Here is an 18,705-nt window from a genome sequence, read left to right on the forward strand (position 1 = left end):
AATGTTTTTATAAACCCAACACCATTCTCTTGAATTCTCTGACCCTACCATCTTCTCCATCATGCTCATTATACCTCCTACTCTACAAATAAAAATAAAGTACTTCAGGGGTGCCTGAGTGGTGCAGTTGGTTAAGTGTCCGACTTGGTTTTGACTCAGGCAGGTCCTGCTCCTCAGGGTCATGGGATCAAGTCCTGTGTCAGACTCTGAACTCAGCATAATCTTGAGTTTCTTTCTCCATAAATCTTAAAAAAAAATTTTTTTAAATAAATTTTTTTTAAATAAAGACTTTTAGCTCCTCTTGGTGTATAATATAGTATGCATATCTATGCCACCCTTCCCCCTAAATACTTGTTGACATTCTTACCCTTCTTTATTTTCTTCCAATCTTTTTAGAAAGATATTTCTCTTCAATCCGTGGCAAATCTGTACAACTACTGACTAAATTTTAGCTCCTTAAGACTTTGCTCCAATAACTATTTCTTCTAAGAATTAGTAAATAAATGCATCATTGACTTCCCTTTTTACTGGTTTAGTCTTAGGAAGTCTAGCAAAAAAGAAACAGAAAAGGAAGCAAATGCCTTAATTCTATGTTTTTCTCCTCATCTTTTACTTATGGCTGGACTCCTAGGCAAAGAGAACAGTTCATGCAGAGGCACAGAGCCATGAAAGGGCACAGTATACATGCATGTCCTTTTCACTACATTGTAAGCACCTAGAATGCAGAGACAAAATAGAAATATTTTTTGAAACTGTGATGAATAGATTTTCAGCTAGGGAAAAATGTACAGTGAAATGGCAGTGTGCAAGAACAAAGATAATTTCTGCAGTTAGGAGGTAGGAGGAAAAGAGGAACCAGCAGTATAGACAGAGAAGGAGAGGTCAGCCATGTAATGAAGAATGAGGAAGAGGAAGCTAAAAGAGGAAGGCACTTGCAGGGGAAAGAGTGTTTAGACTGAGAAAAGCCTGTAGTATATGACCTAAGGCTGTAAATGAAAGATATACAAGGTCAAGTTTATTAGCATTTTTCTTTTGCTATGATTTGGGGAAGGATCTCTGAGCCCCACTCTACTTGGGTAATTTAGTTTAGAAAGAGTAAATAATACTTCTTGGTAGATACAGCAAAAGAAATCTCTACTGTTAACAATAGTTACATATTTTTTATATGTTAAGTTATAGTAAAAACTGTATATAAATTGTGACCCATTACACCTAGTCAGATATGTGTGTTTTATGTATGTTTGTATGCATCTATATATGTGTATATATGCAATATATTTAAACAATTAAAATTATTTTCATAGAGTAATATCCTTTCTATGTGTAATATATTCTATTTTCTATATTTATTTCTATTTGACTTATAAAATGCTGACTTATGATCCACACAATTGCTTTTAATGACCCCATATTGGTCTTACAACCCTAGTTTGAAAAATGGTATCTTTGATTTGATTCTTTGTCAGAAATAATTTTAGGCTTTCTACAATTAAAAATTTGGAGGCTATGATTATTAAATGACTTCCTTTTTCTCTGTGTATTGGCAGGGCCACTAGGGCATGCCACTTGATGTCACCACAGAGTAGGTACAAATTGATAGTCTTCAGACTGACTTTTTGCCATGTCAGGAAGTGATGGGTAATATGAAGACATGATTGACAGAAATAGAATTTGGCACTTGTCCTAGACAATATTATTTTTCTCCTTATTTAGCCACCTTCTCCATGGCAGTTTGTCTCATAGACTGCAATTCTCAGACACTAGGGCACAGAAAACCTAGAAAAAATAATACAGGATGAGTTCAGCCTACCTCCACCCACTTGTATCTCACCAATTATTTAATTGTTAGCTAAAAACAGTCACTTTTTTTTTTAAAGATTTCATTTATTTATGAGACACAGAGAGGGAGAGAGACAGATGCAGAGACACAGGCAGAGAGAGAAGCAGGCTCCATGCAGGGACCCTGACATGGGACTCGATCCCGGATCTCCAGGATCAGGCCCTGGGCCGAAGGCAGCCCTAAAACGCTGAGCCACCCGGGCTGCTCAGAATGGTCACTTTTAAGTGAGATGTAGTCTTGAGTGAAACTTTTAAATACCCCAAACAAAATGCTATAAAAGCCAAACAAAACAGTGAATACTACTAAAATGTAGATACTTATTTTCATATCAATTCTATTACCTACCAGTTACATTTTGGATTTTTTAACCTTATTACTATTTTTTTAGAAGTTTACCATTTAACCTTTCTAGGCTTCCATGTACTTGCTAGTAAAATGAGCAAATTGATTCCCAGCCCTCTTGGGTTCCACCTGTGAGGAATCAGAAGCTATTTGTCAGTATTTCACAAAACCTGATGTAAGTCATTTTATTACTCTTTATGTTTTATTACATAATTTTGGTTAATATAATATGAACATTTATATTAATAGATGAAATATTTTTTAATTAAAAAAATTATTTATCTTAGGGAAAGAGAGTACTCAGGTGAGGAGAGGGTAGAGGGAGAAAATCCTCAAGCAAACCCCACACTGAGCACGGAACCTGGCACAGGGCTTGATCCCAGGACCTATGAAATCACTGGCTGAGCCAAAACCAATAGTCAGAAGCTTAACCAACTGAGCCACCCAAGTGCCCCAACAGATAAAATCTTTTAATATTTGAAGACCATGGGAAGAAAGGGAAGTTTTCTAAAGGAAGACTCCTTTTTGGTGATAACATTACTAGTCACTAAAGTCTCCTAGATCTCTTCTAGTACTAAAAATGGTGTCAATCCTGAAAGCTATAGTGTTAGAAATCTTTTTTGTGGTGATCAGTAATGTCCTTTTCCATGGGTAATATTAATCACTTTATATTACAACATTTTTGTCTTTGCTAGAACCAGTTTGCTTTCTCCATTCAAAATACTTAGCTTCGAAGCAGTGTTTTTATGTACTTAAATAAAAACAAAATCTTAGAATATATCTGTTGCTTTTAATATTCCACAATTAAAACAGGCAAGGCCTTATTTATTTATTTATTTATTTATTTATTTATTTATTTATTTATTTATTTTTGGTTGGAATGTTTTAAATAGTCTTTTTCCTTTGTTTCTAAACAATCTCAGTTTTTTCTTACCTGTCCTAATCTTTTGGCTTCAGTTACTATGAATTCAGAACAGTGTTACAAGCTTATAGTAAAAACTGTACCAAAAAACAGAGAGAGAAGGGGGAAGGAAGAAGGAAAGGAATTACAGTAGTGTTCTTTGTAAGTATGAAAATTATGGCAATAGAAACATTTATTTCTTGGCTGTAAAATATTTTCAGGGTTCATATATATGCAAGACCAACTGTATATTAGAACTATTTCTGTTACAGTTATAACTATAATCCTGTTATGTGTTTGTTCTTTATTATCGAGTTTGAGGCATTTTATATTGTTATGCCACTGAGTGTAATAAAACATAAGCATCTCTTTCACTGAAATAATAAATATTCAGTTTACAAGTGATTATATGTGTCTAGTACCCACATAGCTAAATTAGGACTTAATGGCTGGTTTAGCTCTTTGCTTCTATGTGTCTAAAGACATGGATTAGTATATATTAATCAGGTTGATCATAGGTCTGTTATATGGTTTAAAATTCCCATTGTTTTACTGTTTTGCCCTACATCATGATTCTCTTGAGTTTATTACAACAGAATCCATTACTTAAGAGCTTTTAAAAAATGGGGTTTGGAGGGAAGGTTAAGGTCAGGGGAGAAGTTAGGGGATGTGAATTAAAGCAACCACACTGGCTTGCTTTCTTATTAACATACCTGATGAAAAATAAAATTACAATTATTTATGTACTATCCACTATCATTTCCTCCTATTTTATTTTATTTTTTTTCTTTCTAAAACTGTAAGTTGGGGAATGTCCCTGGTCATGGAGTAACCCAGTTGCAGGATGGCATCTTCATAAAAAAAGTCGACTATCATCTAAATTAATGTTTTTAAACTGTAGGTTATGACCGAATACATAGGTCAGGAAATGAAAATACCTGGGGTCATCACAACCATTAAAAACATATGTATGAATAGAATATAGTAGAATAAAATATACCTGATTATATCTAATGTGTTTATTTACCAGTTGTATCTATTTCTTTTAAGTTTATGTATACTATAATAACCTGATGTTTTAGAATTTTGCAAAGTACAGTGGAAACTGACAGGAAGAAGCATTGACTTTACTTGGAGCAAAAGAGAGGGATTGTGGAAAAGCCTCCAGAAGAAATAAAGTTTAAATTGGATCTTTGAAAATGCAGAGGCATTTCCACATGCTCTTGGAGGAGCATATTGGGGATAAACAGTGGGAGAGGACGTGGAGTGCAGTTTTCCAAGGAAACACCTATCCAGATACAATTCATTGTGACATCAAAATACATGACATATTTGGGGTTGAGGAGGATAACAAATAGTCTACTGAGGCTGGAGTTGTAAGAGAATAAGGATCCAATTATTATTATAGAGAAAATTAAAGAATATTATGTTCTATTCATACATGGAGATTTTAGAATTCAGTATTTTGAGGTGTAACGATTCAGGTAATAATTCCAGATAAGGGACGCCTGGGTGGCTCAGCGGTTGAGCACCTGCCTTTGGCTCAGGGCGTGATCCCAGAGTCCCAGGATCAAGTCCCACATCAGGCTTCCTGCATGGAGCCTGTTTCGCCCTCTATGTCTCTGCCTCTCTCTCTCTCTCTCTCTCTCTCTCTTTCTCTCTCATTAATAAATAAAATATTTTATTGAAAAAAGAAAAAGAATTCCAGATAAATGCAGAACAAAAATTTCACATAATATAATAAAATTAACTATCCTGAATCATCTAGTATGGCTCACCCTTCTTACAAACTTATTTTTTATTTCAAATAACACTGAGATCCATAAATTGAATTAGCAAGCTTATACCATTGCAAAATAAGTATAAAAAAATAAATATATTCTTGGGGATCCCTGGGTGGTTCAGCGGTTTAATGCCTGCCTTTGGCCCAGGGTGTGATCCTGGAATCCCGGAATCGAGTCCCGCATTGGGCTCCCTGCATGGAGCCTGCTTCTCCCTCTGCCTGTGTCTCTCATGAATAAATAAATATATAAAATTTAAAATAAATAAATAGGGCAGTCCCGGTGGTGCAGCGGTTTAGCGCCGCCTGCAGCCCGGGGTGTGATCCTGGAGACCCGGGATCGAGTCCCATGTCGGGCTCCCTGCATGGAGCCTGCTTCTCCCTTTGCCTGTGTCTCTGCCTCTCTCTCTCTCTCTCTCTCTCTCTCTCTCTCTCTCTCTGTCTCTATGAATAAATAAATAAAATCTTTAAAAATAATAATAATAATAAAATATATAAATAAATATATTCTAAAAAACTAACTTTATCAAGAATTATTCTTCATTTGCATAAGAGTATAATAGCATATCTTCAGAATAGGTTATAATTCTGAAATCACTTTTCTAAAAATAAAATATGTATAAATCTGGTGAAAACTAAGAAAAATCTTGTAAACCCAGTAGCTCTTTGAGGAACATATAGGTGCTTTGAAAGTTTTTGAATGGTTCTTAGAAATTTTTATCAAATATTTTATTATCTGAGAGCTATGGCATTAAACATATTAAAGTAATAATCTGCTTTCATTCTTGATATATTGGCATGAGTAGAAATTGGAATTTATTGCCAAAATAGGCTATTTTCATCAGCATTTATAAAATTACCTAGAAATATTTGTTTTTATTTTTAAGTATATTTTTAGACTTTAATTCACAGGCCAAAGTACGTTTTTATGTACACATCTACCTTTTTCCAGATTCTGTGCTGCCGCAGATGTTTGAGATTTTAGAAGATCTGACTCTAGGAAACTGAAGTGTCATTGAAACATAGGTTTGGACACTTGGTATCAAAAGCAGTGTTTTTCATCTTTTTTAAACCTGTTGATAAGTATTAAACTCTTCTGCTAAGTATAAAAATCTCACACCAATAATTATAGTAATAATGATTTTCTTTTCTTTTTTTTTTTTTTTCAAATTACATATGCTTTATACTCCCCTATGCCCAACCAGGGATTCTCCCTCTTATGCTATTCTAGATAGTCTTGCCCTTAAGGAAGACAATAGTTCAAAAAAGTAGCAGAATACCCCTGGTATTTATTTCTCCTCTATTTCTATATGGGAACTTGGATTATTAGAGAGAAGTTTTTCCTATACATTCAGTCAGTCAGCAAAGATGGATTCAGCCTACTATATGCAGGCTCTTACAATACAAAGATGGTGATGATGGTCTACACAAAAATTTAAATGTGAATGTTAATAGCATAATTTATATAGTAAAAAAAGATTAGAAACAATCCAAATGTCTGTTAACTGATGAATATTTAAATGAAATGTGGTATATCCACTCAACATAGTATGATTCAACAGAAAGGAACAAACTATTAATACATGATACAAAATGGATGAACCTCAAAATCATGCCAAGAAGCCAGACAGATATAAAAGACAACATATTGTATGATTCCTTATTTATAAAAGTGTCCAGAAAAGGTAAATGAGTAGAAACAGAAAGGAGATCAGTAGTTACCTGAGGCTAGGGGTAGGAGTGAGGATTGACAGCCAGTGGCCATAATAGAAGTATATGGGATGTTAGAAATGTTCTAAAATTATGTTGATGATTACACAACTCTAGAAATTTACTAAAAATGGACAAACTATGTTTACCGCAGGTGAATGCAAAGTATATCCGAAAAAGCTATTAAAAAATTTCTCACCATTAAAAAATGAAGTTTTTTTGTTTGTTTGTTTGTTTGTTTGTTTGTTTTTTGCCTCAGAAGCATTGGCTTAGAGAGCACGCAGTCAGTGAACAAACATAAAAGAATTTTGTTCAGTGTGCTTTGTATGTGTATTTGTGACCTCATGAGAAGGGAGTTTCAAGTGGTGCCTGAGAGTTTTTAGGTAAGAAGGACTATAGATAGAAAATGATATTTGAGATCAGCCTTGTAAAATGAGTAAGGAGTTTACCAGATGGTGCAGGATTTGTTTCTTGACTTGCTGCTGGCACGCAGGAAGTAATGGTTCCTCTTTCTTTCCAGTTTTTGGACTTCTTTCATTTTTAGTATCTAAGTAATAAAAGATGTAAATAATTACAAAATTTATATATTGACAACCCTGGCTAAGGAAGGTAAACAAATGGCAAGTTCATATGTTAATTTCCCAACAATGAAAGTTTATTGTTCGGGAGGCCCCGGGTGGCTCCACAGTTGAGCGAGCCTCTGCCTTTGGCTCAGGGTGTGATCCAACGTCCTGGGATCAGTCCTGAATTGGGCTCCCTGTGAAGAGCCTGCTTCTCTCTGTCTCTGGCTCTCTCTGTGTCTCTCATGAATAAATAAATAAAATATTTTTTTATAAAAGGTTTATTGTTCATATTACTTATGATTTTCTGGATTTTGGGTCTCACTAATTACCTGAAGTTTTTAATCAGCCAACTAATTTGTTGACCTTGGATAAATGCTCACATTCTTTCATTATACGAGTGTTTGTATTTGTGTATGCTGTTTTTTCAAATGGCTTTTAAGTGGTTAGGACATAAGTACTTAAGTTGTTAATAAAACAGAAGTGTTAGAGAGCAGCCCGGGTGGCCCAGGGTTTAGCGCTGCCTTCAGCCAAGGGCGTGATCCTGGAGATCCAGGATCCAGTCCCACGTTGGGCTCCCTGCATGGAGCCTGCTTCTTCCTCTGCCTGTGTCTCTGCCTCTCTCTCTCTCTCTCTCTCTCTCTCTCTTTGTCTCTCATGAATAAATAAATCAAATCTTAAAAAAAAAAAAACAGAAGTGTTAGATATATCATTTTTTTAGACAGATGTATCTTTTAATCTAAGAGTATCATGAAAAAAATACTGAATAACTAAGTATACAGTGAACTAAGAAAACCAAAAAGTTCTATATTGTTTTTGATCAGAAGGATAATAAGATGAACAATTTTGCAATAGAAATGCTTGACTTCTATAAAAAGAACCTTGAGATTCATTTTGCCTTTTTAGTATGAGATTTGAAAATTAGGTGAACAGTTCTCTTTCTCATAATATGGAAGACTAGGAAGAAATTCTGAAAACCTCTTAGTATAAAACAGTAAAATGCTGCATAAAATATGCAAAATTATTAGATACAAAATAAAATACATGCTTAATCGGGCTAAAGACCTAAAAGAGAATATCAAAACCATGCACAAAAAAGAAACTATCAAAACTGACTTTAAAAAAAAAAAAACTGACTTTTTAAGATAACCAATTAGAGAGGTGCCTAGGTGGCTTAGTTGGTTAAGTGTCTGCTCAGGTCATGGTCTCGAGGGTCCTGGGATAGGCTGGCATTCTGCTCTTTGCTCAGCAGGGCGTCTGCTTCTATCTCTCCCTCTGCCCCTTCCCCTCTCATGTACATGGCACGGCTCTCTTGCTCTCTCTCAAATGAATAAAATCTTAAAATCAGAACTTTTTCAAATGAAAATATAATCACTGAAATTAATATCTTAGCCAGTTAAGCCTGTGAATTAGGTAAAAATTAAGACAAAATTTATTCACTTGTACATAGAGCTGAAGTAGTTACCCAGAATACAACAGAAAGAGATAGAGAGGAAAATATAAGCTATGTAAAAGAACAAGAAGGTCAAGAGGCCATAGTTGATATCTATGATTTGCTTTTTCCACAAACCAATCCATATTTCTTGTGCCCTCAGCCAGAAGCTCAGCTGGCTGGGGTTCTTTACTGAATGGAATGACCCAAACTGAAATTACTGAAGGGTCTGAATCCTCAATTTTTGACTTTAATTTCTGTAGTTTTCCACTAACTTTTATTACTTGTCACGGAAATACTAGGATGTGTTTGAGACAGTTTCCTGGGTTATGGACACAATCCTCCTTACTCTTATTGTGTACCAGCAACTCACTTTCACCTTGGTAATCAAGATGAGTCACTAACCAGTAAACAACTTCTTTGCCTGCTGGGTCCAAAATGTCCAGGTGGCAGTGTCATCTTCTAATTCAGTAGAACCATTGTTGCATTCCTCTGAAAGAAGCATTTTCTTTTGAGAACTAACCAATAGGCAGAGCTCAAGTTACAGATTGGTAAGCTAAAATTGAATGAATTTTTAGCATAATAGTGAGATGAGCCACTCCCATTTCCATCCCTTGATTCTTAGACTCTGTATTTTGGGTATGTTTGTGAAAGCATCAATAAGTATAATAGTCTTAATATACTGCATCCTGTAAGACAGAACCCAATTATTACGGAGGTTTGTCTCCCAGCTCACTTTGGAGTGTCTCTCTTTAGGCCAGCAATTTCTGGATATGTAGTAAGATCATTTTATTCCATGGATATGCTTATTGCTTTACTACCTTTGCTGTTAATTGAGTTTCTTGATCAGAAACAAAGCTGTGGAGAATACCGTGAAAATGGATAAGGCATTCCAGTTGATGGTAGTGCTAACCAGGAACATTAATGAGCAAGAAAGGCACAACCATATCAAGAATACATTTAGTCCAGAGAGGACAAATCTCTGCCTCCTGCATCCAATGCATCCAATGCATCCAACCTGCTACTAGGTGGCTAAGCAGTATTTATGGGGAATGGTGTCATTTCTAGGGCTAAGACCATGCAGGTGTCTGTTGCCAGATAAGAAGCTGCATAATTAGGTGCATAGCTTCATACTAAGTGCTATAGGCTCTGTTGATTTGCTCCAGTTATGATACCACATCTAAATAATAGCTGCCAGAGTGACCACTTAAGTTTACTCTAATCCACAGTCATTCTTCAAGATCCATTCAACTTCCACACAGACTAAACAGATGAATTAAATGAGGATATCATAGATACCAACATCCCTGTGTCTTTCAAGTCCCTGGTGGTGGCACAACCTAGGGATGTGTTTTTGCCTCTTGGTTATTATTGTGATAGGAAGAAGTTTTAGGAACTTCCATTAGTCCTTCCTACAATAGTGGCTCTTAACGCCTGGGTCATAGTCAACGTGGAGATTTCAACAAGTGGCCTGATGTTTCTAATCCAATTATACGTTCTAGAATGGAGAAAGAATCATAATGTGAGTGTGTGGACCAAGTGGATCCATAATGAGTTAAACCTTGGTTAGTATTTCATCTGTCACCTGAACACTATAAATTTCCATTTGACTGCTGGACCAAGTGGCATTTGGAATCTCCAGAAATTTGTATCAGTTCAGAAATACATGGCATAATTCTAAGGTGGAATCCAAGATCCCTTCCTTCTAGTGTATTCTCTACCTTCTCCCAATTATTTAATCAAACATCTACCTAGGTGTTGCTATGAAGGAATTCTGCAGCTGTAATTAAAGTCCCAAACCAATTGACTTTAAGAATGAGTGATTATCCTGAGTGAACCTGACCTACTCACATAAGCCTTTAAAAGAGACAGAATATCTGTCCTGAGGAGAGAGATTCAAATCATAAGTATTCACAAGGTTGTACAACCATCACTATTATATAATTCCAGAACATTTTCATTGCCTCCAAAAAAACCCATACCCATTAGCTGTCACTCCTAATTCTTCCTGCCCCCTAGAACCTGGCAACCACTAATCTACATTCTGTCTCTGGATGCCTACTCTGGACATTTCATATAAATGGATAATAATAAAACAATATGTGGCATTTTATGTCTGGCTTCTTTGACTTACCATGATTTCTTTAAGATACATTCATGTTATGGTATGTATTATGTATTAGTACTTCATTCTTTTTTATGAGTGAATATTCCATTATATCTATATTATGCATGCCATGTTTCACTTATCCTTTCATCAGTGAATGGACATTTAGGTTGTTTCCACTTTTTGACTATTGTGAATACAAATTTACGTATATGTACACGTTTTTGTGTGAACATATATTTTCAGTTCTCTTGCGTATATACCTAGGAGTGAAATTGCTGGATCTTAAGGTAACTAACTCTGTGTTTAACTTTTTGAGAATTGACAAATGGTTTTCCAAATTATAATGTGGCTGTACCACTTTGCATTCTCACTTTTAGTGGCTTTTTAGATTCTATATCTTCATCTGCAAAAAAAAAAAAAAAAAAAAAAAAAAGGTACACTTGAGGTTTTGCAAGGGAGGGAAATGTGGGATAGAATGGTAGGATGAGATGTTATACCAAAAACACTTTTTTTCGTATCCAGTTCTAAATACTACATGTTACATTTTTTTCCTAAAAGTTTTAGGGAAGCAGAACAAAATTAACAGTAAAAAAAAAAAAAAAAAAAAATCAAGTCAGTGAGAACTTTACCAGCTTTTTTTATCTTAATTTGAAATTTTGTTTTTTGGGTTTTGGGGTTCTTTTGTTTTTTGTTTTTTATAGAAAAGCTTGCAGAGGCTCAGCGCAGGTTTGCTACACTTCAGAATGAACTTCAGTCATCACTGGATGCCCAGAAAGAGAGCACTGGTGTTACTACACTGCGACAGCGCAGGAAGCCAGTCTTCCACTTGTCCCATGAGGAACGTGTCCAACATAGGAATATTAAAGACCTTAAACTGGCCTTCAGCGAGTTCTACCTCAGTCTTATCCTGCTGCAGAACTATCAGGTACTTAGATTCTTATTCTGGAGAATGGAACTTTCAAATAATTGGGAAATTTGGAATCAACCTTGAACTATACTAATGTGCCAATCCAAAAAGGGAACTCTTTATTTTGCATGTCATTATTTTTTAGGTTCTTAATGTGATTTCACATGTTTTAATTGGCTAAAAAACATGTATTAAAGGTGACAAAATAATGTTAATAAGACTTCTGTTTTTGAAGATTAGTTTCTAAAACCTTCTGTACAGTGTGCACAAGTAACCCTTGATTCATGGTTTGCTTCCTATTTTTAGAGGCATCTTTGGTGTAGTGGTAAGTAGAAATAAGAAATTATATATGTCTATCCAGCTGCTGCTGGCTGTGTAAGAGCTTTACATTGCTCCAAGCCTATAGCAAAATTTCACAAAGGCAATTAGACAGTTAAGTTCTTGAAACTAACACTAATAATATAATTATTAATTATAAAAGTTTTGTTCTATTCGCTATTCCTTAAAGCTGGCTATTCTGTAAGAATATATTGAGAGTGAGGAGAAAGGAAACTTAATTGAAGGCAATCTCTAAATCAAGGTGTATGCACCTAGGAGTGTTTAAGATGATGTGTTAAAGTATGAGACAAAAATTATAAGCAAACTAGCAAGCAAGCAAAGTCTCATTCAGAGGGAGTGCTCAGTTTTTTTACTGATAGGGATATGTGATCAGCAAATTTAGAAACCTTGGTTTAAAAAACTATGCAAATCCACAGTTTCCTGCTTTTTTTTGCATGTATCAAAGAACAGCAATTTGAGAATGTAGAAAACTGTAGTATTAAAAAAAAGAAGAAAACTGTAGTATTTTGATATTACACAAATGGAGAAGTGCAAGCTCCTACCCATTATCAACAAAACCCTGTATGTATGATTACTGCTTCTGACTCTTTTCGCACTCCATCCCCAAACTGAGAATCGATGGAAGCAAAATGAAAGTTAAAAGAAAAAGATAAGGGATCCCTGGGTGGCGCAGCGGTTTAGCGCCTGCCTTTGGCCTAGGGCGCGATCCTGGAGACCCAGGATCGAATCCCATGTCGGGCTCCCAGTGCATGGAGCCTGCTTCTCCCTCTGCCTGTGTCTCTGCCTCTCTCTCTCTCTCTCTCTCTCTGTGTGACTATCATAAATAAAAAATAAATAAAAAAGAAAAAAAAAAAAGAAAAAGATAATTGGGGCACCTGGGTGGCTCAGTGGTTGAGTGTCTACCTTTGGTTCAGGGCGTGATCCCGGAGTCCTGGGATCAAGTCCCACATCAGGCTCCCCACAGGGAGCCTGCTTCTCCCTCTGCCTCTCTCTCTATGTCTCTCATGAATAAATAAATAAAAATCTTTAAAAAAATAAGAAATAGATCATCTTCCCTTTTCTATGCTGTTTCATACATACTCTCATAGTAGAGGGAAAATACATACCTATACCAGTCCTTCAAAAACAAAGAACTAATAAATGTATTCAGTGTATGATAAATCCAAAATATTTTCTAATAATATTCTTTTGATCATGAAGCAAAATAATATAAATTAGCCTTCTTGTACATGAGAAAATTGAAATAAAAATGTAAAAAAATGTTTTGAGTTTAAGACTTCCATTAATTTACTTGATATAGAAATAATAGGATTCATAGTTCAAGGATACTTTTATTACTGATAGCATACTACTTTGAAATAAATGGATGGAATAAGAAAGAAGAGTTTTTTTTTTTTTTTTTAAGATTTATTTATGAGAGAGAGAGCACATGGTGGGGAAGGATAGAAGGAGAGGGGGAGAGTCTCAAGCAGACTCCTCACTGAGCATGGAGCTTCATGTGGGGCTCGATCTCACTACCTTGAGATCACAACCTGAGCCAAAATCAAGAGTCAATCGCTTAACCAGCTATGCCACCCAGGCACCTCGAGAAAGAAGAATCTTATCCTTTTAGTAGTAAATGCTTATATGAAAGCATTGTTATTTCCTTCAGTACTCACTCTAAAGTCAGCTCATCAATGTGTAGTGCTTATTATTTTTCTTCTTTTGTGGTGGTGGAAATTATAGTAGTTTTTCCCATTTCTTTCTTTAGAATCTGAATTTTACAGGGTTTCGAAAAATCCTCAAAAAGCATGACAAAATCCTGGAAACTTCCCGTGGAGCAGATTGGCGAGTGGCTCATGTTGAAGTGGCCCCATTTTATACATGCAAGAAAATCAACCAGCTCATCTCTGAAACTGAGGTACAGTAATCTCACTTATGTACCACATATTTTCAAGAGCATTAATGTCTTATTTTTAATGAATTAATTCCTCATCTCTATTCTCCTTTTGTAATTAGTTGCTAGCTTTGAATAAAATATTCTTACTGATGATTTTTTTCTTTTGCTTTATCAGCATACATTCACCAAGAGGTTTTCAGAATACCATGTACATAAATGATTCACAATTATTTATGTATCACTTAAGATTAGTAGAACCTGTGTCAAAATTGAATGTGTCTTTCTAGGCTGTAGTGACTAATGAACTTGAAGATGGTGACCGACAAAAAGCTATGAAACGATTACGTGTCCCCCCTTTGGGAGCTGCTCAGGTTAGTATTTACTTCCAGTTGTTTGGTTGGTTAGTTTTGCCTATTTAGTTAGTAATCAACACAATTTGTTTAGTTGATAAAATATTCTAGTTTCACTACTTTAAAAAAATATGTCAAGGGCATCTGAATGATTCAGTCCATTCAGCTTAGGTCATGATCTCAGAGTCCTGAGATTGAGTCCCATATCAGGCTCTGCACTGGGTGTGGAGCCTGTTTAAGATTCTCTCTCTCCCTCTCCCTCTGCCCCTCAATGCTACTCTCTCTCTTAAAAAAAAAAACAAAAATGTCGACCAAATTTTAATAGTTGTTACTTTTGTTATTTTGTTTTAAAAAATGAAGTACCAGATCTTACTTCATGATGAATTGTAATGTCTTCCCACTCTTCTCTTCTTATGCTGTATTCCTTCTCTTATTTATTCTTATCAACATGCTAACTTCTTGGCCTCCCCAAATTACTGAGAGATTTATTTGATGATATGGTCACTAGATGTTTAATATTAGATATTTAATGATACTGGGTGGGAAGATTCAGTTATGCTGGGCTACAACATAACTTCATCCAAAGTGCCATAGTTACGTTAAAAAAAAATTATTTAATGACATTTACACAGTAATTATACCAAAAATATTTAGGTAACATATTCTGTTTCATAAAATAAATCTCAATAAACTTAAAAGGATTAAATCATAAAGTATTCTCCAACCACAATGGAATGGAAATCAATAATAAAAAGAGCTTCCCCATCCTAGTAAAAGGCATTTACCTAAAAACTCTAATCAATATCATACTAAATGGTGAAACACTGAGTACCTTCCCTCTAGTAACAAAAAAGGATATTCAGTCTAACTACTTTCATTCCACATTGTACTAGGGAGTCTAGCCAATATAGTAGGATAGGAAAAAGGAAGAGGCATTCAGATTAGAAACAAAGAACTAAAATTGGTGGGGTTTTTTGCTGATGACATGGTAACCTATGTAGAAAAATCTTGTGAAGCATTAGAATAGCTACTAGAACTAATAAATGAATTTAGCATGGTTGTAGACTATAAGATCAATATATAAAATAAATTATGTTTTTATATACCATCAAGAACAATTTGAAATAAAAAATGTTTAAATGTTATTTATAATTAATTATGTGGAGATAAATCTGACAATTGAGTGTAAGACCTTTACATTGAAAACTATAAAACTTTGCTGAGAGAAATTAAAAAAGACAAATGCATGAGAGATATATCATGTTCATGGATTAGAAAACCCAATATTTCTAAGTTATCATTTCTTTCTAAATTGATCAATAATGCAACACAATCCAGCTCAAGATCTCAATAGTCCTTTATATTTATTATATATATATTATATATACATAATATGTAATATGATAATATACATAATATAATATAATATACATAATATGTAATATAATGTGTGTGTGTGTATATATATATATATACACACACACACACACAAAACTGGTTAGCAAATTAAAAAATTTATATGGCAATACAGAGGACCAAGAACAACCAAACAGTTTTGGAACAACTTAGTTGAAAGATCGATACTACCTCATATCAAACTTACTAAAACTACAGTAATCAAGACAATGTGGTATTAATGTCAAAATCAGTAAATCAATGAATGAAACAATAAAAATCCAAAATTAGATCAATAAATACATGGACAACTGATTTTCAATAAAGATGTAAAGACAGGTAAGTGGAAAAAGGAAAATCTTTTCAACAAATGGTGCTGAAGCAATTGGCTTCCAAGTGAAAAAAAAAAAGAACGAACTTCCACACATCTTTTATACTATACACAAAAATTAATTTTAAGTATACCATAGACTTACATGGAAACTAAAACTACACATTTTTGAAGAAAATATAGGAACAAGTCCTGATGACTGGTTTATGCAAAGATTTCTAAGAAATAAAACCAAAAGCACATCATTAAAATTTAAAACTTCTGCTTTCAGAAGACAATGTTAAGAGAATGAAAAGAAAAGCAACAGACTAGTAAAAAATACAGTAGATAAAAGACTTGCATTCAAAATATATAAAGAACTCCAGTACTCAAAAATAAGAAAATAAACAGCCCAGTTTAGAAATGGGCAAGAGATCTGAATAATCAAAGGTGTATGAGTAGCAAGTAAACATGAATAGTTGTTCAGTATCATTAGTCGTAAGGAAATGCAAATTAAAACTATAGGGAGGTAATATACACCTATTAGAATGACTAAAAACATTGACACTAATTGTTGGAGGAACAAAGCTCTGAGATTTCATATGCTGCTAGTGGAAAGTAAAATGATGCAAGCATATTGGAAAACAACTTGGCAGTTTCTTAAAAATTGAAACTTCACCTACCATATAATCTGGCCATTATACTCATAGGTGTTACCCCAAGACAAATGCAAGCATATTTTCATATAAAGATGTATACAAAAGGGGCACCTAGCTGGCTCAGTCAGTAGAGCATTCAGTTCTTGATCAGGGTTCTGAGTTTGAACCTCATGTTGGGTGTAGAGCTTTCTTTAAATTACTAAATAAAATCCTTTAAAAAATGTTTCATACACATGCACACAAAGTTTCACAAGTGTTTTGAAGCAACTTTATTCATAATAGCCTAAAACTGGAAACAACTCATATACATATCAATAGGGAAATGGATAAACAAGTATGATATATCCATACAATGGCATACTACTCAGCAATAAGAAGGAATTAAACATTGATATATAGAACCATGAGTGCATCTTAAAATAATTACACTGAATGAAAGAAGCCAGACCAAAGAAGAGAATATACTGTATGATTCTGTTTACCTAAAATTTTGGAAAATGCAGACTACTATATAATGACAGAAAGTAGATCCATGATTGTCAGGGGTTGTGGGGTGAGATGGGGTGTGGTAAGAATAAAAGCATTACAGAAGAGCATAAGGAATCTCTCAGGGTAGGGGGATCAGCGTGTTCATTGTCTTGATTATGGTGATAATTTCCTAAGTGTTTACATATCAAAACATCAAATTGTACACTTTAAATATGTGCAGTTTAGTATATGTCTTATAAAACTATTACAAATAAGAAAGGTAATCTTGAAAAATTCAGGTATTTCTGAATGCATGAAGAGGTAGTAAAGCTAAGAAAACATGGAAATGGTTATCCTTGGTGAGGAAGGAAGGTTATGGATCTGGCAGGGGTAGAGACTTCAAAAGTAATAGAAATGTTCTGTTTCTGAAGATGGATGATAGGTGCAGGTACATTTTATTATTCAATTCCTAACAGTCCAGATATGTTATTTGTATTCTTTTGTAAATGATAAATTACACAACTTTTTAAGCTAGAAAAATTTTTTTTGAAAATACAAATAACCATCTTCCCTCTGGATGCTTTCATTATTTTTTTTTTTTTTTTTTTTTTTGGATGTTTTCATTCTTAAGCTAACAATTCAGGTACCTATTACTGATGAATGTGTAAGTCAGAGAGAGTCTCAATGCTTTTTTTCATTTAAAAGTTTTTAGAGGGGCACCTGGGTGGCTCAGTTGGTTGGGTGTCTACCTTCAGTTCGGGTCATGATCTCAGGGTCCTGGGATTGAGCCCCAAGTTGGTCTTTCTGCTCAGTGGAGAGCCTGCTTCTCCCTCTCCCTCAGCACCCTCCCCCGCCCCACATTTTTTCTCTCTCTCTCTCTCTCTCTCTCTCTCAAGTAAATAAGAGAAAGGAAGGAAGGAAGGAAGGAAGGAAGGAAGGAAGGAAGGAAGGAAGGAAGGAAGGAAGGAAGGAAGGAAGGAAGGAAGGAAGGAGAAAAAGAATTTTTAGAAAACATTTAAACTGTCTTGAAAGTAATACCACCTTTAAAAAGAGAAGCTCTTTATAACATAGCAAATATTTAAATTCATAATATTTTCTTTCTCCTGTTTCTCATCCCTTTATGTTTAAAATATCAGGGCACTTTCTTATATAATTAGAAAACGGTTGATTTTCTTTTATCATTTCCTAAATATAAAACTACTATTAGAAAAATATTTTTTTTTTGTACCTACACACTCTGGAGATTCTGAGTCTCTGGAGAATCTCTATTATACCTTAAAAATTCACTTTAAATTACCCCAGTGTTAATAGTATAAGTAATATAGAAAATAAGTGTTCTTAATTTTGCCATTGTCTCCATGGTTCATAAGTACCAAATATGAGTAATAGTGACATACAAAATTTAAAGATACAAACATTGTAAAAATGAAGTTGCACTTAGATTTCTTCTATAAGAAAAATTCAGTGTATATATGATTTGATTTTTAAGATTAAATTATTTTTTATTTAGTAACTCAGATTTCTCTAAAGATATTCGAATAACTAGGAAATCTATTTTCTATTATAGGAGAATGAAAGGATGCTTCTTGGTTCTGATTTATAAAAATTCAGTTAATAAATTATTTTTCTTTTCATAGTAGAGCTTTGGGACTCATACTACTTAATTTATTGTTGCATATACTAAATATATGCAGTATTTTGCCCTGTACTCAGTGTGCTGTTT

At 34.4% G+C, this 18,705-nt stretch overlaps 1 protein-coding gene across 1 annotated transcript in view; it reads left to right on the top strand.

Moving 5' to 3' along the window:
- The window catches only part of XPR1 (xenotropic and polytropic retrovirus receptor 1), a 213,827-nt gene that overhangs the window by 132,028 nt on the left and 63,094 nt on the right, over positions 1 to 18,705 (top strand). The window contains 3 exon segments of the mRNA NM_001197160.1: positions 11,377 to 11,600; positions 13,672 to 13,821; positions 14,088 to 14,171. Coding sequence (NP_001184089.1) covers positions 11,377 to 11,600; positions 13,672 to 13,821; positions 14,088 to 14,171 — 458 coding nt within the window.

Source organism: Canis lupus, chromosome 7 (genome assembly GCF_011100685.1).
Source record: "Canis lupus familiaris isolate Mischka breed German Shepherd chromosome 7, alternate assembly UU_Cfam_GSD_1.0, whole genome shotgun sequence".
In the NCBI taxonomy this organism is placed as follows: domain Eukaryota; kingdom Metazoa; phylum Chordata; class Mammalia; order Carnivora; family Canidae; genus Canis; species Canis lupus.